The 21,907-nt window shown below is 42.4% G+C and overlaps 1 protein-coding gene across 1 annotated transcript; it reads right to left on the minus strand.

Moving 5' to 3' along the window:
- Nucleotides 1–3,729: 3,729 nt before the first annotated feature.
- On the minus strand, nucleotides 3,730–4,898 carry TUSC1 (tumor suppressor candidate 1). The gene has a single exon (XM_048504631.1). The coding sequence runs from the start codon at nucleotides 4,810–4,812 to the stop codon at nucleotides 4,303–4,305; it is 510 nt and encodes a 169-aa protein (XP_048360588.1). The 5' UTR covers nucleotides 4,813–4,898; the 3' UTR covers nucleotides 3,730–4,302.
- Nucleotides 4,899–21,907: the final 17,009 nt, after the last annotated feature.

The following is a 21,907-nucleotide window of genomic DNA, read 5'->3' on the forward strand; positions in this document are numbered from 1 at the left end:
TTAAAAATGTTACTTGAGTTTAATGCATCCTGCCAAGGATCACAAAAGCCATCATTTGTAACCCACAGACATCATTTTGGCTGCTCTTCTTTTGTGGTGTCCCAAAGTCTCAATTCCTTTTTATTCCCAATTATCAATAACTGTGCAATTCAGAAAGGGGGCAGGGGAGGGCTCTGCAGGCAGCATTACCCTGGTGGGGCATAATGTCCTTTACTTAATTGGAGGAACAGTCACCACATGACAGTCTGAGGACCACAACTGCACACAGGGTCATTTGGGAGAAGACAGTCCTTCAGATACGTAGGTCTTAGGCTGTTAAAGAAATTAAAGATCATGACTAGCATTGCGAATTGGACTCAGAAACAAATTGGCAGTCAATATAGCTGTTTTAAGAACGGTGAGATGCTCCCTTTGGCTAGCTCCTAAAAATAACTGGGCTGCCATATTTTGGACCAGCTTCTGTTCCCAGATTATCTGCGATGGCAGACCAACATAAGAGTTTGTTACAGTAGTCCAGCTATTAAGTTCCACATGATCAGCATAACCAGACAGACAGAGCCTAAAGAAGAAGAGAGATGGTGAACAGGATGCAGAAGGCACTGATGACCACTATGCCATACTTCTTTTCAAACAGCAATGCTGGTTTTGTGAGCACCCCAAACTCTTTACCTGCACAATTGCCAAAATAATTCTATCCATAAGAAATCAGCCTTGCCAGTCAGCATTCCCTGTTTTGACTAAATTCTGCTTCAGCTTATCTTGCATTAACCACCTGGCCCTGGCCTCAACACACCAATGCAGAGCTAAGATGGACACATCTAGAGGCTTGGATAAGAGCTAGGTGATTTCTGCATATTGATGACAAAAGTTCCAACATTTTCCGTTTCAGATTATCATATTCAGCAGCCTTATCTGTGTATTGGACAGCGTGGGTGAGAGAATAAAACACTGTGACATTCCCACAGGACAAATACCACACCATTGATTCTGATCCTTGATATGGTTCTGAAATCGGAGCCAAGATAATTATCATCTAGGGTCAGTCCCTCAGAGCCTGTCACCGGTATGAGCCCCATCCATTTTTGTGAGGCCCCAAATAAGCTGCATGTAATATGGCTTTGCTGACTGTAAAGGAGAACTAAACTCCTCTGAATGAACTGCATGCATTTATCACACCAAGGCATTTAATTCATTTCATTGGGCCCCACAGGCTGTTAAAGCCCCCTCCCCCAGTGTCTTAATGTGCCCAAGAAGACAAGCAGAACCGACAATACAATATTTAATAAAACTCAAATTAGGTCTCAGAAGAGCAATGCAGACTATATTAAATATAGCCTCAACCCTGCACTTCTCTACTCATCTGCATGCGTTGAATAGCTAGCTAACACACACCATGATTAAGTATTGCTACACACAGATTTCGCTGCACTATCCACAGCACGCTTGGGGACGTGACTATAGCTGAAGGAAGAGTAATAACCAGCCTAGGGATGGCCCAGGCAAAAGGTGACATTTGCTCACATGATAATGCATATTTATAGATGTGTAGTAACTGAAACAAAGTCTAACCAGCGCCTAGAGGCAGTTCTAGGGTGGATGTGGGCTAATAATCTGAAGCTTAAACCTGACAAGGCAGATGTGCTACTGGTGATTGAAAAGACTGATCTGGGGCTTAAGATGAGTCCTATTGTGGATGGGATTGCACTCCCTCTGAAGGAGCAGGTCAGGGGCTTAGTTGTGCTGCTGGACAAGCAGGTGACAGCTGTGAGCAGGAGTGCCTTCTACCAGCTTTTGACTGCCTTGGTAATAGCTAGATTGTATTACTACAATGCACTCTACAAAGGGCTGCCTCTGAAAAGTGTTCAGCAACTTTAACTGGTACAGAATGCTGCAGTCAGGGTGTTAACTGGAGTGAATCATAGGGAACACATTACTCCACTCTTGAGTTATCTTCATGGCTCCCAATTTGTTCCAAGGCCCCATACAAGATGTTGGTGTTGACCTTTAATTAAAGAGGCTAGTCCAGGGCTAGCATACCAGAAGTGAGTACCTCTACTTTCTGTGGCTAGGCAAGTAGCAACCAGAGAAAGGACCTCTCAGTCCATGGTGCTAAGACTGTAGAACTTACTCCCCATGAATATTCGCCAATTTCATTTTATCACTCTTCTCCAAAAAATGTTTCCTCTGGCATTCCCTCAAGAATTCTTCCTTCATGGCCTGTGTTTTTAAATGACGTTTTGGTTTTTATATACATGGTTGTAACCATGTATTGTCATTGTTTTTGTAACATTTTATGATTTTACACTGTTTTTATTTGCTAGCTGCCTTGATGTGTCAGATTATACTGAGAGCCCTTGTAAATAAGTAACAAATATGGACAAGTACATTTTACTAAGTTATTTATATCCCAATTTTCAATACAATGGGACCCAAAACAACTAGTAACATAATTCTTCCCTCCTCCATTTTATTCTCACAATCTTATGAGGGAGGTTATTTTATTCCCATTTTATTCTCACAATCTTATGGGGGAGGTTAGACTGAAAGAGTATGGTCACAGATTTCTCAGAAAATGGACACAGGAGATTTCTCAGGACATTTGATAAGTGAGCGGTTGTGTATTTCCCCACCTCTAATAGTTCTCCCTCTATTCCCCTTTATTAGAAATTTTCAGTTTTTCAGTCAGGATTGTTATTGTTGTTTCAAGTTATTTTATCTTTTCGGCTACTATTGCTCTTCAAGGACCATCTCTCGTCATAGCTCCAACTAGGCCTTTTACTTCCATCCCTTTCCAACGCTGCTTAATCTCAAGCCTTCATAGTTATTTCCTTCACTTTGTGGGATGTCTCAAAAGCATCCATTTTTTTAAAGGCTTGTGAAACAGCGTAACACCAATTGTTTAAGAGTACATTTGGTTAGTTGATTTGTAGTGTGTTTTGCACTGTTTAATGTTTGGCTTTAAAATAGTATGCCTGTGAATTGATTTCTTAAGCTATCAGCATTAGCCATCTTGATTCCTTTAAAGGGAAAAGGCAGCCTCACAGAAGAACAAAAAACCCCTCAAATAAGTACTCTGTAAAGCATCCTACAACAAGGGTACATAGCACATTTGAGGCATGTTAAAACAGTTTGACTTCAAAGCAGTTGCATTTTAAAAGAAACCTCTGGTGGTATACAATCCTTTTGATTTTAAGAGACATCAGCATGTGACCATGGCTGAAGCCCAAATGGCACATACTTGACAGTAAGCACCAGTGAATTTAGTGGGACTTTTGAGTAAAGCTGCATAGGCCTGGGCATTAAGGTGTGAACCACTGGTTCCTTTCACTCCACCTAAAACAGGAACTATAATGATTTTAATTTCTGATGTTGTTGTCCCGGTAGCATTCAGGAGCAGGTACGATTTTCCCTTAAGACTGCCTAGAGACCAACAAGTAAATTCTGGCCTGGAAATACAGCTAATATCAAACATGCTACTTATAGTATCCTAATTTAAGTCTGCAATCAGAATGCACAGGCCCAGGCTACATTTTAGCATTGAGGATAGTGTCCTTTTTTAAAATGACAATTCAACTCATGATTGCTTAAATAGGTATTCTGAACTTAACCAACATGTTACTAAGGACACAACCTTGCAAGGATCATGACCAAGCAAGCTAATGTCACAGTTTGTCACCCAGCCCCTGTACAGTTCCCCATACCAACATTCTACAAAGGACAAACAGAAAATCCAGTGCATTGCAAATTTATTTTGCAGGATAATTAATCAGGTTTATTAAATGGAAGAAACATGTAAGGGCTTATAAATCTACCAGTTGTCACCAGGACTTGCATACAAGAGCTGTTATTTTTACTTTTGTGCAAAAGATTCACGAAAATTCTAGCTTTTTGATTGGTCTGGCATATAAAATTTTTCTCTTAGGCAATGAAATGCTTCTGATATCAGAAGAGGCGCTACTGATCACATCTTCGTTTTACTATTGCCTCTTGGGATGCATCGGGGGGGGGGGGCGAGGTCTCCAGCCAGCAGATAAACAGGACAATGCAGAAACCTCGAAATGGTATATCTTGGCCTGCTCTCAGCGAGGACGAAATAAGATCTCCGTTTGCTTCTTGCTTGGGAGGCTGCTGCCATTCCCAAAGTAGGTGTAGTCTAGCTCCCACTGCCTCCTTTCAGCTACAAAGCGTGGTTTCATTGGCAGGTTCTCCAAGCTCCCAGGAATGCATTTGTTGGATTTCCACTTTGCGAGGCCGACTAGAAGCATCACCATGGCCGCTAATGGAGAAATGGCAGCTCTCGGACTACACCTGACGCCCCACTTCCGCCTTCGTCCCCAGCTCGTGCCCCTTCTCAGCCAATCGGTCCCTGAGCATCTCTTGCTCGCGCGGCAGAGCCCCGCCTTCAGACTCCGCCTCCCCTTCTGGAAGAGGCAGGATCAGCGGCTGCTGCTGCAGTTTCAACACCTGGCGGAAGAGGCTGCGGTTCTCTCTGCGCAGGCGCCGGTTCTCCACCCTCAGCCGCGTGTTCTCGTCCCGCAGGCGCCCGCTCTGCTTCTCGCGCTCCTCGCCCAATCTCACGGCTTCGGCGTGGCTGGCCGCCAAGTCTGCGTATCTTTCCGCCAGCTGCTGCGGCGAGCCGCCCGCTCGGCCTCGCCAACCGCCGCAGACGCAGCACTCCCCAGCCTCGCCGCGACCCCTCCGCGCGGAGCTGTTACCGCTGCAGGAAGCGCTGCCGCTGCTGCCCCGGCCACCAACACGGGCGCCGCAGAAGCAGCAGCTCCAGTGCCGGCTCGCACTGCGCGTGCGTCTCATCTGTCGTTCTCGGTGCCTCTCTAGGCTTTGAGAGGAAAAAGAGGAAGCGGTTCTGTCCCCGGACTGTGTAACTGAAGGGGGCGGGGCTTGGGAGTGCAAAGGGAATGGGCGGGGCTGCGATGAGCAGAGTTGGGTGGCTCTTCCGTAGCTCGTAATTCGGTTTCTTTGGCAACGGAGGGTATGAGCGCAGTAGCATCTGCTGCCTGCAGAAGGGAGGTCTAGGCAGTTCTAGTGAGGCAGCGCTGCTAGTCTGTTAGAGTGCAGTGGTAGGATATTTGGAGTCTTGAGAGCCAGGGTGATGTAGAGGTTAGGAGTGCTAAATTCTAATCTGGAGAACTGGGTTTGATTCCCCACTCTTCCACATAAGTGGCGGACTGTACTCTGGTTTGTTTCCCTTTTCCTAAACATGAAGCCTGCTGGCTGACCTTGTGCCAGTCACAGTTCTCTTCAGCCTCACTCAGCCCCCACCTACCTTGCAAAGGGTCTGTTGTGTGGAGGAGAAGGCAAGATTATTGTAAACCACGTTGGGACTCCTTAAGGGTAGAGAAAAGTGGGATATAAATCCAAATTGGGATATAAATGCAATTGAAAGGAGCAGCAGTGGCGAAGGAGGTTAAGAGCTCGTGTATCTAATTTGGAGGAACTGGGTTTGATTCTCCGCTCTGCCACCTGAGCTGTGGAGGCTTATCTGGGGAATTCAGATTAGCCTGTACACTCCCACACACGCCAGCTGGGTGACTTTGGGCTAGTCACAGCTTCTCGGAGCACTCTCAGCCCCACCCACCTCATAGGGTGTTTGTTGTGAGGGGGAAAGGGCAAGGAGATTGTGAGCCCCTGTGAGTCTCCTACAGGAGAGAAAGGGGGGATATCAATCCAAACTCTTCTTCAAATTCTTCTTAGCATCACAGGGTTTGAAGAGACCACAAGGGCCATCCAGTCCAGCCCCCTGCCATGAAGGAATGCATAATCAAAGCACGCCTGACAGATGGCCATCCCACCTCTGTTTAAAAACATCCAAGGAAGGAGACTCGGCCATCCTCCAAGGCAGCTTGCACTATCAAACATCTCTTACTATCAGGAAGTTCTTCAAATCTCCACTCAGTCATGAAGTTTGCTGGGTGGCTTCTTTTCAGTGTAGCCTACCTTGCAGGGTTGTTGAAACAATAAATTTTTGTTTTACAGATATAGGGAAAGACAAGCATAAAGCCTTCCTGATCTTCTCAGGCAGGTCATTCCATAAGATATTAGCTAAAAAGAAGGCACCACTTAATGAACTTGGACATTGGCATTTCAAATTGGCATTGCAAAAACCATTACATTCATGTATCACCAGATACATTCATGTATCACCAACTGCTGTCCTTGTATCCCCCGTCCCATTGTCATCCACATACAACAGAGCTGTCACTAATTAAAAATTTGAACAAATAGACCTTGGAAATAATTTATATGCCATTAAAGGTTGAAATGAAATGAAATGAACAAATAGACCTTCTTAACCAGTTGCCTAAAACTCAATAAAATAGGTACCACATGATACACCACAGAAGAGTCTGGTTTGGATCTTCTCAGCTTTTCAATTTGATCTCACTCAGTTTTCATCTTCAGTGCAGATGGCATTCTGCATAGTTTTTGTGCTGATGTGTCCCACAACCCCTTTTTCAAGGTCAAAAGGGGCCCATCCTTTTCTCTTTTGCAAGTAGAAAAGCAGTTAGGATCCATTCCTCTATCTCCAGTTGCCACCCGCCTAATCTCTGCAAAGAAAAGCTTCATGAAGTTTGACCTCTGAAAGAGCCTTGTTTGGCCCGTACTGTTTTAAGTTGGCTGTACAAACTAGAGAGAGAAAACTGCACTTTTCTCCTCTAGATGAATTTTCTGAGCTTTTGGGTTCAGAATGGATGAGGGTATGACAGTAGAAGTGGTTACTCCTGAGTAACCTTTGCATATCACCATTATTTGTTCAAACATCAGTATTTTCTAATGACTTTGAACTGTCACATCTTCAAAGGTTTTCTTTCATACAAAATTGTATATGGCTGCTCATCAAAGATTGCTTCCATTTACATCCTGAGGTATTGTCGCAGATGCCACTGTGAAGGTCCTCCTTCCAACATCCAATACAAAGCTGTTTGATTTCCAGTTATGAGCTGCCATCCAGGGCACTTACTGATAGTTGACAGCATGAATTTGCCCTTATGGAAATAATGACTAGCGAGTTAAGAATATCATTTGTGTTTTATTTATGCCTTGGAGATGCACCATAATATTAAAAGCCATCAAGCATTGGCATTGCTATTTGATGACATCGTTTAATCTCAGACATGTGTTGCTATAGAATTGAGAGATAAATAAAGGAATTATGAACCAGAGTGTTAATTAGGATTCATACTGCAGTAAGAAAATGATACTGTGCCTTAAAATATCACATGCAAAATAGAAGCAATACAATTACAGAATGCAAATAACATTTGAACAATGCATATTATATAAGGTACATTAAATTCCGTGGAGATGGCTTGGCTTCCAGAACTCAGCACTGTCATTGTTTGAGGCATCAGGGTTGAAGCCAGAGTTTCAAAATGCAAACTTCTTTGAGAGAGCCCTGTAAACCCAAGCTCAACATTGATGGTCCAATCAGCATGTCAACTTATTTCTTTCCATGTGAAAACATGAACAAAAGCATTTCCTGGCAAATTGAGCAAGATATGCTCACGTACAAGTCTACTTTTTCAGCACATTTTTTGTGCTGAAAAAAGCCCCCCTCGACTTATACGCGAGTGAACGGGTGGCGAGCGGGTGGGGGGAATGGGTGGCGAGTGAAAAAAGGCTGGGAGCTGAGGGTGTTTTTCTGCACCTACTCCCTACTATGTGGACACAAAGGCAGCTCCCAGGTAAGTCTTAGGCTGTTGCTTCGCTGCACTACAGGTGGCCAGTAGCTTCATTCACAGTGAATATTCAGTGAATAGGTGTGAATATTAAATATTAATTTTATATGTTACAGAATTTTTGTTCAGGCCAGAAAGCTCCATGAATGCTAGGGAGTCATCCTCATTGGGAAATCTGCACCATTGGAGCCCATGGTGGCAGGAATCCCACACACACACACACAGGGTGCCCTGGGGTGCAGCCACTGCCAGCACCTTTCTCAGCCCCCACCCAGTGTTTTTGGAAAGCAGGTGGGACTTCTGTCCAGCTGAGCTTGCAGACCTGCAAAAAAAAAAAGACTTGCTTTGGGGCAGCAGCTGCCATCACCACGCAAGCATCTTCACTGTGTAATGATAAGCTATCCGTGTTGAAGGAGAACTGTAGGGACTTTTTAAAAGGGGGAACTTGTTGAGCATCTTCCCTATGAAACTCTGAAGAGATACTTTCTGAGAGTTATATATTCCACTTCAGAACTTTTAAAGTTATTGCTTATATCATACAGTTTTTCTTTGAAATAAATATTTAAAAACATTTGTATTGGTATCTATTTTTATTTTTGAAATTTACCAGTAGCTACTGCATTTCCCACACTAGACTTTTACACGAGTCAATAAGTTTTCCCAGTTTTTTGTGGTAAAATTAGGTGCCTCGACTTATATGCGGGTCGACTTATACACGAGTATATAGGTACTTATTTACCCACTGGGTCCTAGTCTCTTGTATCAAATTAGATTTTATTGAGTTTGCTAATAAAATAGGGTCAGCATATATTAAATTTTCATGAAGGTATCCAGTGGCTAGGATGTTAAAAAGTTACCTTTAGGAATGACCAAATGCTTGGAGAGAAACAATGGAATCTGTTCCTTTTCCCATGTGAACCATTTACCCCACAAAGTACTTTTGAAACTGTCCTCAGAAAGGGTTTGCAATACGGAGCTACTGTTTGAGAAAGGCAAGTGGAAAGGTTCAGCGCTGTGGATCAGACGGTTCCATGTTGCAGGTGGCTGCCCCCTGGCCAATTTAGATGGCTCATGAGTGTTGCTGACTAGACAGCTCATTGGTTGGGCCTCTGTGTGCAGGCAAAGAATAAAAGGCCATTTAAAATAATTATATAAAATAACTAAGAACCTCATGGTGCCTACGATATAATAATATCTGCTTCAGTTCCTCAGACAGAGACCAAGATCTGCACAATTTTCTTTAAGCATTCTTTAAACTGGGGCATAAGAAGAGAGATTATCATCGCCAGTCACCATGTATAAATCAGATCTAGGAGAGATAGAACATGGCTGATAGTGACCTGCAACCACTTATCTTCTAGCAATACTGGAAAACACAACAGAGAAAGAACCCAGGATTCACTGTAAAGCCCACTCTGTAAGCCTACTCTGTTCCTGCATTTATTCAAGCAACCTGATTTTTTTAAGCATAATTGAAATAGCTACATCATTCGCGGGCCTATTCACCTACACATCTTCTGATATATGTCATCATGTGCTACTATTGCTTTTTTATCATTAACACTGTCCATTGTAGATGGCTGTTTATGCAAGTGAATAAATGGATACAAATCAATCATTCAACCTGGGGGGAAAAATGAGAGGAACATTTCAATCTCCTATAGTTATAAGTTGTTACATTTCATCATCAGCAACAACAACCACCAAACAGTTTCAGAGGAGAATGTGAAGCTGAAGAGTTGAAATGACAGTACATATTCTACAGTATCAATCTTTGGCTTAATCAAGATGCAAGGTAGTTATTTTACTGTAACTATCTTACTATCTTACACGGTTATATCCACTATTCAACTTGTTTTGCCAGTTTGTCTCTACTGCAACCACTCCATACTCTGGTGGAATCTTTTACTCTTTTGAGTAACCATATTTTTTCACAAATTCTCTGCTACATACTCTGTTGATTGCTTGATATTCCTTTCTTTTAAACATTATATTATTTATTTGGAACTCTGGGCACCACATCAAACAGCAAGGGGAAAAACCTGCTGCCGTCCAGAAAACTCCAATGAAAAAAGTGACTTACACCATGTGCTGGCAGGGCGGGGCGGTGTGCTGCTGCAACAGCGCCAGCATTAAGAAGGCTTCTGAGGCGAGTAGTCACCCCAACACAGGGTTAGTCTGCTCACTGTCAGGTCTAAGCACAACACAGTAAGTAAGTGGGAGAGTCCAGAAAACAGAGTCAAACAGACCAGAGAGTCAAGTAACACAGAGTAGACAACCCAGGAGGGAGCAGCCAAGCAGCGAGGTTGTGGGAAGCAGGTCCAAGGTCAAAGCAAGGTTCAAACACTCAGATAAGTGGCATGCAGGAACTGCTGAGAAACTCTTACGTTGCATCCACAGCTGTAGCTCTTACTGCAGCTCATTATATGCTCCTGGGCTGCTTGCTTAGGAAGGCTGCTGCAAAGACTCCAACCCATGCTGGCCTTGCAAGCCAGCAGAATGATCCCTTTCCTTCAAGGTCACGCTCAGTTTCTGCCAGCAATGCTGTGTTACATCTGAGAAATCAGTAGTTCTATCCTCCTGCCTGATATTCCTGATAAGCCCTGAACGGGGAAGCTGTAATTCTTCCTCTTTTGCTGACACAGTTGGTGTGGCTCTGTGAGGCTCAGACAAGTCTTCCTCTGATGAATTGTCAGCCACAGCAGGGGTGGGGCATGACACACCACGTTTTTTGTGGTGTAATTTACAGGCCTTTGCGAGGGGCGTTCCTGGACCAACTGCTGTCATCCTTGGAAATACCCCAGGCCACCCCAGCTGTGCTAGTGTCCTCCTTCACACTGATGCAGACCTGAGGGCAGAAGCCTCTTCTGGGTTAGATGCTGTGAAACTCTGTGATGCCTGCCCGCCACACTTACACTGGGGTGTGTGGGTGCCACTTCCACGGCCCATTCTGCCTGCCCGCATCTAAATTCCAGTCACATGCCTGGAATCAAAGGAGCTTCTAGAAAGATCTCTCTGCTTTCTTCTTTCAACAAAAGAGTAGAGACAGGCACATATGCACAGATGGACCTCACAGATACCCAGACTGAGCATTTGCATAGATAGAGTTTGCTAATCCTTCATTTAGTGTAAATTCATTTATCTTCCAGTAAAGTTCTACAAAACAAGACACTCGCATCTCTGCCCTATTATTTACTCTTTGCAAATTCATTGCAGTACAATATGAGGCCTTATGTATATCTTATCCTCATACTGGCGGACCCTTATGTCAAGTCTGCTTTTCAGAACAGGGCTTTGTGTGGAAAGTTACTTTTGCTTTAGCAGGTACTTGGCTGTATTTAGTTTGGCCTTGGGAGTCTACTGCTGGGATGATACCATTAGAAAATTGGGGAAATGCTTGGAGGAATTTAAAATTTACTTGCTGTACCGGGCTAAAAGAAAATTTTCATAAGACGATGCATAAGTTGTATCTATGTCCTAGCAAATTAGCCATGATGTATAAGGGAGTATCTTCTCAATGTTGGAGATGTAAAAAGGAAAAAGTGTCTATATATGTGGTTGTGTTGTAAATTAATTAGAGAATTTTGGATGGAAATTTATAGTATTATAAAAAAAGTATCATTTTGACTTTTCAACTAGAATTGTTTTTGCTGAATATGGTTGATGTTACAGTGAAGAAAAATGGTAAGACTTTATGTGATCATATATGGCAGCCAGACTACTGATTGCAAGAAATTGGAAGAAGATGAATGCCCCTCTGATAAAGGATTGTATTCTGCTTCTCATTGAATTTGCTTCTCTGGATAAGTTATCAAATATATTAAAATATATTAAAATATATTTAAAAAGAAAGACTTGGAAACTATTATTAATACTTGGCAGCCACGTAATGAGTATCTTCAAACAAAGACTGAATACAAAAATATGTCACCATGCCTTCTGTATTAGAAATTGATTAAACAAATTAAATTGGGATGTAATGTTTAGTTTTTAAGTTAAACAAAAATTTCTGCAACTGGAAGTTGCCTGAAATTCTTCCCTTCTTCTTCTTTTCTTTTTTCTTTTTTTCTTTTTATGTTCTCTTTTCTGCTTCCTTTGATCACCGCCTGCTGCCTGACTCACCCACGAGACACAGGTAGAGGAAGCGTTACCACCAAAGCGGTAGGAAAAACCCGTTACGCCTCTCCCCTTCCTCCTCCCTTCCTTTCCTACCTCGCCACTGTACGCCACAGTGAAGCGTGGCTGGGCCCGCTAGTATTTAATAAGATAGATAAACCACCACATCTTATTTTTTGGAAATAGTACGTGAAACAGAAAATAATGTTCAACACCACCACCATAGAAATCATGAATAACATAATCTCACCCCTTCCATTCTTTCACTGCTCCATGAGAATATGTTGCCCTATTACTCCTGCATTCTAGTTTAACAAAAGGGGGAAAAATCCAAAATTACAATATGCACAGTTTGTCATAACTTTTAGTTCCTTCATTTCACTTGCCTCTTCCTCCTTGTTAATAAAGTGTACATGTGCTTTGATAAAACACTGTAACTGTATAAATATTGTTTTGTTCAGTATTTCATTGTTATGCTCATGTGTTCTTGTTCATTAGTAACACCACTGCTGATTGTTATCAGTGGGTCATCAGAGTATACAATTGCTTAATAATTATGATCATGTCAAGGTTACTTTTTTGCAGTGTTTTATCAACACAAACTTGCATAATGTAGAAAGGGGAAAGGCAGAAATGAAACAAAAGCTACACACTGCTTTGCACATTTAGAAACATTCTTGCAATGGAGAATTCATTGATGAATCAGTTATACATTGGTTCAAAAGACAAGTAATTAAGAACAACAAAAAATCCAGTAGAATTTTGGAAATATCCCTATCATTCCTGTTACTTGTAGACGTTTCTCCCAGACACTGTTCCCTACAGATTTATGCCTTTAAGTTTTAGAACAACTATTCTGATAATTACCATGAAATTGTCATGTCATTTAACAAAAAAATTTAATGATGGAGACCTCTGATAACCTATTATCTTTAATTGTGACATTTAAATGTCCTATTTATTCAGTTCCAGCTAACTGAGGCATTTTTTTCTGTACAGGATCTTGAATAAAGCTTATCTTATTTATGGCTTTGATAGCTTTGCATTAATGAAAAGATCAGATACCCTTTATATATCCACCCTAGGGGTTTGTTCACTTTAAGTACATTCCATTCGCGGGAAGTGAGGACAAGTTGATTGTTGTTAAATATGAGAATGCAGAAAAAAAGGAAATACAAATTGTACTTGAATAATAAAACCATTGCTTAATGATGACTATTGAAATTCTGTAAAGTATTTCTAAGGTACAATGTTGTTTCTAAGGTATGTTGATTGAGCTTTAGCAGATGTGAATAAAAGTTCACCAAATAAAGCATTGAAACTAGGGTCCATTACTCATGGAACACTTTGAGCTCAAGTGTGGACTCCTTGTGTTTCTCTGTTTACACCTGAGGAGGCAGGCCAGTCCTCCCTGCAGCTAGTCTCAACTGCCTGTTTCCTGATTCTCTTAACTCCACCCCTCTTAAAGACACAGACCTGATAACACTCAGTAATCCCAACACTATAGATCTGATATTCTCTCCCCTCCTCTTCCTCCACAGACATGGACTCCCTCCCTCCCTCCCTCTCTCTCTCTCCCCCCCCCCAGCCTCTCTCTTGCTGCTGATATGAGAGAGAGGCTTGTTTTTAAAAAGAGGCTTGTCTGAAATTTGCTTTTTAAAAGCCTTTCCAATCATCAGAGAGGGCAGAAGCAGAGCAGGGGAGGTGGGCTGGAGCCAGAAACAGACCCTGCTTGTGCTGTTCCTTGCAAAAGCCCATGCTGTTATATCAATACATTGATATATCAATATGAGTGCTTACAGAAGAAGGAAGGAGCTGGCAACATGGAAGGGGAGCTAGGGGGAAGACATGGATGGAAGTGTGAAGACTGGGAAGGATGGAGCTAGGCAGACTGGCTGTGGGTGGAAGGAAGAGAGTGGGGCTGGAGGAAAAATGTCCATACAAAAAATCTTGGTGTGTCAGACATTTGCCCAATCGCGCAGCGGATGCCTTGTGCTCGTACTACACAGTTCCTTGTGGGGTGGATGGGTTTAGATAGCCTCAATGAGGTCAAGTTGAGAATACACTGACATTGAAGTAAAGGTTAGGGTGGATGACAACTTCTAATGACAACTTAGCTTCTAATCCGTTAAGCTCCCCCAGTGTCTTTGGGCCAGTCATTCGTTCTCAGCCTAAATTAATTCACAATGTTTTTGTGAGACTAAAGTAGATCCAGATAGACTACCCAGAGTTCATTAGAAGAAAGATGAGATAAAGGCCGCTTCAAGACGTAGCGCTTGTTTCACGCAAAAGAGTGCGGGCGGCGAGCAGAGCTCCGTTTCGCATGCAAGCATGCGAACGGAGAAGCGGAGGCCGGTAGATCGCAGGCGTCTCGCAAGGAGCCGCTTTTGGCGCCTGTTTATCGGCCTATTTTATGCCAGTCGCTTTTGAAGCGCCGCAGAAGTTCGCTTGATGCTGCAGCCCCCTGGAGGTCGGAGGACAGTGTGGGCGGGCTGCTGGCTGCTCGCAGGCGCACGCAGGAGGACACCGCGGAGTGGGCGAGATCGGAGACAGCGTCTTCCCGGCGGCGCGGTTCGCACCACGCCGCAGGGAAGACGCTCCCTCCCCAACAACAACCCTTTAAAGGGTTGTTGTTTAGGGTGGCTTGACGCCGCCCTGGGGGGAGGGAAGAAGAGTCAGGTCGCCGCTGCTGCGTTGCAGCAGCGGCGCCTGTGCGAACGGCCGTCATAAATGGGCCGTGCGGAAACGGCCAAAGAGAGCATGCTGACTTTTTTGTTCTATTTCACAAACTACCTTGAATTGGTAAGGTGTGTATAGAGGACATGTGTATAGTGAATTGGTAAAGTGTGTATAGAAGACGATCTTTAATAAATATAAATATTTGGGTCCATGTGATTTCCATTCCTGTATACATATATAATCAGAAAAACAGTAAAAGGATAGCTGTACCCTCAGCTCAAGTGCCTTAACTATTCAAATAGGATGTGCAGTGTTTAAATGAGACTTTTAACATTTTTGTCCTGCAGCCTAAAATTACCACTGTTTAACCTCTGTTTTAATAGCATGCATTTATTCATTAATGTAGCCATGTTTTCTTTTGCCTTACCAATTTTATCTGACTTGCATGACATTAATATTTGGTGTGTGTCTGTGGAGGGGGGCATTTTTGCCAATAGCTTCCTTCCAAATGTCTTTTTATTTGTAGTCAATAATGGATTTCAGATTGACCTTGGACAGAATTTAGCTCCTACTTGTCAACATCCAAATATATGGCACCTATGCATTAATTAATTGAAGGTAATCTGTGTGAACTGTCAGATGATAAGAATATATCATCATTGATTTCTTGCATAAATTAGTCAGTCAAAGAGATGCCTGAGAAAGGAATAAAACTCCTTTAAATAGCTAAGACACCACAGTTATTAAAGGGCTCTTTTCCTACCCGGTGATTATCCATACACCCTATACAGAATTATAGCCTTGTAAGTCTATGGGAGTCAATGGACATAAAAGGGCATAACTCTGTTTAGGATGACACTGTAACTTACCTGAGGCACATAGCTAACATTTCTGTAGTTTTCCCTTCTAGGGAGTGATAATGAGCAATAAAAACCATTCATTATATTGGAGAGACACTTAGTAAGTTGATTGATGATGGTTATACATGGTAAAGAGCAAAAGGATGTATGGTTTGAAAAAGTAAGAGGAACTTTGGCTAGGAAGACCTTTGAATATACCTCCAACCAGGGACATAGATATAGATTTTTCATGGGGTGGGTTTGGGGGCGTGGCCATGCCCTCACCCACCTCCCAAAGCCCCACCCCAACCCTCAGTGCTTATAAAAGCAGTTCTCCGAGGCCAGGGATGGCAGACTCCCCTGCCCCCCCCGCCCACCCCCACTGGCTGGGCTGCCAGCCAGCAGCTGCCAGTCCCTTCTGCCCTTCCCTCTGGGCAGAGGCGTAGCTAGGGAAAATGGAGCCCGGTGCAAAATCTAAGTTTTGCACCCCTCCCCCCGATGGGCGGCCGCTGTGATGCTGGAATCCACCTCCAAACAGCATCACTTTCAATGGTGTTTAAACTAGGAAGCCCAAATTCTCCTTTTAAATCCTCCTTAAAGGGAGAATCTGGGGTCCCCAGTTAAAACAACATTGAAAGTGATGCTGTTTGGGGATGGATTATCCCACACCCTGAAACAGCATCACTTTCAATGTTTAAACTGGGGACCTCAGATTCTAAATCCATGCCGAAGGGGGTGGATTTAAAAGGAGAATCTGGGGAAATTTGGGGGGGTGCCTGCTGTCAGGGGTGCAATGGTTAAGCTAGGAGCACCAAACTTTCAGGGTATCTTTAGGAGACTCTCCTGATGATACCACCCAGGTTTGGTGAAGTTTGGTTCAGGGGGTCCAAAGTTGTGGACCCTCAAAAGTGTAGCCCCCATCTCCTATTAGCTCCCATTAGAAACAATGAGGGATGGGACACCCCCTTTGGGAGTCCACAACTTTGGACCCCCCTGAACCAAACCTCACCAAACTTGGGTGGTATCATCAGGAGAGTCTCCTGAAAAATCCCTGAAATTTTGTTGCTGCTAGTCTAAAAACTGTGCCCCCTGCAGGTCAACAACAAAAAACCACCCTTACCTATGTCCTTGCCCCCAACCCTCAATGCAATGGTCCCTATCCGACTCTCAGGGCTTCTCAATGATGGACTCAGCATTACCCATGGAACTCAAAGGTCAGGTTTGGGCAATCTTGCCAGACTTTAGGATGGTCTATATGGCTTGTGTTTTATTCTGGAGGCTGGCAGTATTTGTTTTAAACTGTGTATTAATTTCATTATCTTTTATTGCTAATTTTATTGTGAGCTACCTTAGAAACCTTTGTGGAATGGATAGGCTGGTTATAATTGGACTAATAAACAAACAAATGTTTGGTAATATCTTTGGCAAATTCCATTTGTTAAGAAAAAAAATCTCAACGTTTAAAACTGATCCACAACTGAAAGCTGACACAGGAGGCACTGTTTTATGATTGACTGGCAGATGAGTACCAACAACGATGTATGCTAAAAAGATATTTCTTGCCATTTAAATGGCCTTGTGATTGAAGTAGCATAAGAGAGAATGCATTAAGAAAAATTAAAATAGCTGTTTAGTTTTCAGTGAACAATGGTGTTTCATGACTGTTTGTGATGTGGAACAATCCATGGCACACTGTATAGTTTAGTTTGTAGATATTACAAATGGCAAGGTCTGAGCTTCTAAGGAAAGGTTTAAAAACAAAGACAATGTCAGTTAATTGGCCATTAGCACCCTCATTATTATCACCCCAAAGGTATAAAAAAATTAAAACTATATCAAATTAAGATAAAGACTAAGGGATTCCTATGCTGATTCATTTTTCTCACAAGAATTTGGCCATCATATTGGTGCTTTTTGCTCTTCAGGTTCTCAGGCAGGGATGAAGATGTTGGTAGAGGTGAGGTGGCAGGGAAGATGTCACCTGAAGTGACAGTTTCACCTTGCATTGTGGATAAGCTAGACCTGTTTAACAAGTACACTATCACAGATTAATCACCCCAGACAGAAGTGCCAGCTCAAAAGAATTACATGCTTTGTCAGAGTACCTGGTTCACTCTAAGTTCCTTTGGATAGTTTTGAAAGCTATCTGCTGACATTCAATTATGGGGAATAATCATTAGTTTCATTGACCTGAAAATAAAACAGGGCAACATTATCATATCAATAGGAGGAGGAAGACTATGATAATATTGCTCCTTTCTTCCCCTCATTTGAAATTGCTTGTTCAGTTTATGTTATCCAGAGAGTTATTTTGTGCATTGGCTTGTCTCTTTGGATTATGAGAAATGAACATTAATTTCTAAGGGTTCGAAGCCACTGTGAAAGAGTCATTTGGAAGCAAGAAAAACAGAAAAGGGGGGAGAGAAAAAAAAACTATGTGGGATATTACACCACTCTGTCAATATTCATTTTGTTAGTGCTGAGCCAGAGAACATTTTAATAATATGTACAATTACTATGAGCTTCTCTAAATTCCCTAAAGAAAAGAGTGAAGAAGGTAAACAGCATCATGTTTTAGCTTTAAGATCTGATTGAATTTTCCACTGCATATGACACTGCAAATATCAGGCTGAAATTTTAACTTGAGCCAGGATTTGAAAAGATTTGTCCTGCTCCAACAAGATAAATCCATAGGGGATAGGTTTCTGTGCATGGAACCAGTGAGTATCTGGAGAAATGTGTGTCCTTATCTGTATTATGATGCTCATCAGGCCCAATTGAATTGGAAGGTATGGATGTATCTGGGGTCACTATCTATTGACCTTGGCTCAATTGAGACCTTCAGCTACCTGAACCCTCACAGCAAGAAAATTGAAAATCACTTAAATTCATTGGCATCCATGGGCTATAGAAAACTTAAATTCCAGTTCCAAAATTCACCCACACAGAGAGCAAATGTTCTCTCCCAGTTGGAAGCAATTATGAGATCTGTTATTGTGACTACCAGTATCTTCTATGAGCTGGCGATTGAATCAGACTGAAGGGTGATCTGATAGGTAAGCTTCAGAGGATACTACAGTCAGTACAACACAGTAATATTCCCCTCCCTTCCTCTCTCACACATTTTCTGTAAAGGCTATGCAGCATGCATAGACTATGTAGCCAAATTGACCAAATCATCTGTGAAAGGCAAAATATCACTGAGAAAAATATAGACAAAGAAAATAGAAAACATTAACATATTTCAGACCACTGTTGGACTGTATTTTTTCCTAACTGCAGTACCTCTTCCAACACCAGCAGCATCAGGCTCATCCCATTTTGATTCCTGGAAGCAACATCATCCTCAGCGTGCTTACTGTCTTTTGCTAATCATGCTATTTGCTCTTAATATGTTGTAACGACTGGTCCAGTAGTGTCTCTTAAACTCTGACCTTGATGACCCAAGCTAGTGTAACCCCCATGCCCAGAATGGGTTGGCCCAGAATGGGTTGACCCAGTAAGGGGGTGGAGACTCAGAGCAGCAGAAAGGCTGAAAGAGCTCTTTGCAGAAGACAAGGGTACCAGACTCGGACCTTGATTTCTATAAGCCCTTAACACCTTGTTAAGGTAATTGCAATATTGTTGGGAACTACTGGGAAGGTAGTTGTTGTTTTTGCTATGTTGTAAATGTTGGAGTTTATTGTTTCAGGGTTTTCTTTTGTGGTTGTAATGGGTGAGAGTTCTCCTGGAGACCTTCATCATGTTGCAACCTGTTCATCAAGCCCTTGGAGTCTTCAGGAGCCAGCCAACTTGCAAAGAAGAATTTGGACTTAGCAATATCAGTAGACTGTAAATAGAAGGACTTGAAATGCAACCTGAACAGGACCTTGAATTGTAACGTTAAATGTTGATGTTTTAAAAGTGTTAATTGTAAAGAAAAGTAAACCATTTTGTTGTTTAAAAATTGTTGTTGCAACTCATTCCAAGTACTGCCCCACAGAACCCACAAGCTGAGGTTACACTAGCATGGCCTCATCAGATCTCAGTTGCTAAACAGGGTTAACTCTGGTTAGTACTTGGATGGAAGACCACCAAGAAAGTCCTTTCAGAGTTGCTACACAGAATCAGTCAATAACGAACCACCTCTGTTCATCTCTTGCCATGAAAATCCTATGGGGTGCCATAAGTTGGCTGTGACTTGTTGCTGTTCTTGGCCACTATTTAATATCACATTCCCTGATTTCAGCTTTGCATGTTTTCTTTCTTCCAAAAATTTGTATAGGCTATGATGTAGCTCCAATTCAGCATAAACAATCTGGCACTTCTAAAAATGGACGTTCTGGCCTCCCACTGCACCCCCCCCCCCAAAAAAAAATCAAGACCAGGATGGAGCTGCAAAAATTGGGTCTGTAGTGGAAGGGAAAAGTTACAAAACTTGATTCTCTTTTCCAATGTTGGAAGTGCAGTTCACCACCAGAAAACATACGCAGGATATTCTGGCCTATTCTGGCCTATCAATCCTTTCTGGATCTTCTCTGTGACTCCTGGATCTGGAATATGCCTTTGAGAATAAGATCCCTCATACTGAAGTTTATATTTTGCTTGCTGTGTGCTTGGTTGCAACATCTCTGAAATGTGAGGAATGTTTCCCATGCAGGCAAAGTATATTTTTTAAAAGGAATAATTGAGCAACACCTTAATTACTGTGATTTTACTTTGCAGTGATATTGGCACAAAAGCTGGGCTCATTACCGTGGACAGTTGCTAACACGCGCTGGATGTAAAATTTATATTGTTTGCTATAATAGCATCAAGCTCCAATATGAACACTGAATGTAATTTACATCCCCATTTAGCAGCTGTGTGTATTCTGCTTAAATTATATCAATAGCATCCCAGGCTCGGCTCTGTAATGTAACAGCCATACATTAATAATGCTGTGCCAGACGTGGCAGTGCCCCTTTCTCATGCAGCATCACACTGCGATGCTGTAAATAAAATCAGTTTTGCAGGCTTAGCAAGATAAAGACTAACAGTTCAATTCTAAACACAGTGAGACCCTTCTAAGTCCTCTGAAATCAACGGGCTTAGAAGGGCATCACTCTGCTCAGAATTGCACCACAAGTATATTATGTGACAAGGAAAATGAAACTTGCTCTAAAAGCTGCCATCATATCAATCTTGGAGGCCAACAGCATTTATTTTGTGCAAGGTGATTCATGCTTATGTACCAGATATATAAAATAAAGATGTTTGCAAGCTCCCAGAACACAGTCTGGACCCTGGAAGTAACTGCAAACATGCACAAAAATGCCCAAAATGTACAGAATGTTCTCCAATGTTACTGACTTTCTTCCATATAGTAGTATGTAACTGGAGAGGAATCTCATCATGAGTGTATCCTATCCTTTTAAAATTAATCTACAGAAATGTTTAGATATCTATTGGATATCCTGACAAAATGGAGGTGGTATATTGGTGGGGGGAGGATCTGGGATGTCTGTTGTTCTGGTTGGGGCTGTACTCCCTTTAAATCACCAGGTTCATAGCTTGACATTCTGATGAACCTGCGCTTTTATCTGTATAAATAGGCTAGCAGTGGCTAGGGCCACTTTTCACCATCTGGTGAGCCTACTGTGGTCCTTCCTAGACAGAAAAGATTTTGCTGTTGTAGTGCTGTCCATGGTGGTAGATTAGATGATTGCAGTGCATTCTATGTGGGATTGATTTTGAAGACTGTCAAGAAGCCACAGTTGGTACAGAATGAGTAACCAGAACACTGAATGGAGTTGGTCTGTAGGGACCATTTCACTCCAGAAACTGGCTTTCTAATTGTAGTGCCAAAATTTTGAAACTTGCTTCCCAGGTGGATTTCTCTGTCTTCCTCTATGGTTGTCTTCCACCTGCGGGAGGAGACTTTTGCTTAGTTTGGCATTCCTTCACTAACTCATATCAGCCATCTTCTTTATTTGTGTATTTTATGTGTTTATATGTTTTATTTATTTGTTTTAAATATAATATGTGTATATGTATGTGTGGGTATTAATATGTGTGTGTGTGTGTGTGTTTTAAATGCTTTTTAATGTTTGAAATGTTTTTTAATTTTAGTCACTTCCGAAGCCCTGAACTGGATGGAAAGGTGGCATAGAAATGGTTTAAATAAATATATAAAATATCTAACAGTGCAATCCTGAGTGGAGAGTCCAATAGGGCTCTAAAAGCAATGTGACACTTGTGCTGGTGTGGATGATGGGGAGTCACGTGGCTATTCGACACCTGGAGTTCTAGTGCCACAGTAGCCCATGCCAATGGGGACATTTCTGGGAGCTGACTTTAGTAATTTCCTGAGCCCTTTCAGCCTGGGAATACCCCTTTTGCTGGCATGCACTTATGCCAAAAAAATGGGTAGGTCAGCTGATTGGGCTGTGTAGGGACTTCCCATGGACATCAGGGGTGGTTGCCTCTGTTCTTGCTAGGCATGGTGCTGCAAACCTCCGAGGAGGTGGTGAGGCTGTACTATGCCCGGCCACTGTGCATCTAATCCCCCCGCCTCCGATTGGGCTGTCCATCTGTAATACTCACTGAGTGGCTTGG

This window comes from Sphaerodactylus townsendi, linkage group LG07 (assembly GCF_021028975.2).
Source record: "Sphaerodactylus townsendi isolate TG3544 linkage group LG07, MPM_Stown_v2.3, whole genome shotgun sequence".
NCBI classification, from domain to species: Eukaryota; Metazoa; Chordata; class Lepidosauria; order Squamata; family Sphaerodactylidae; genus Sphaerodactylus; species Sphaerodactylus townsendi.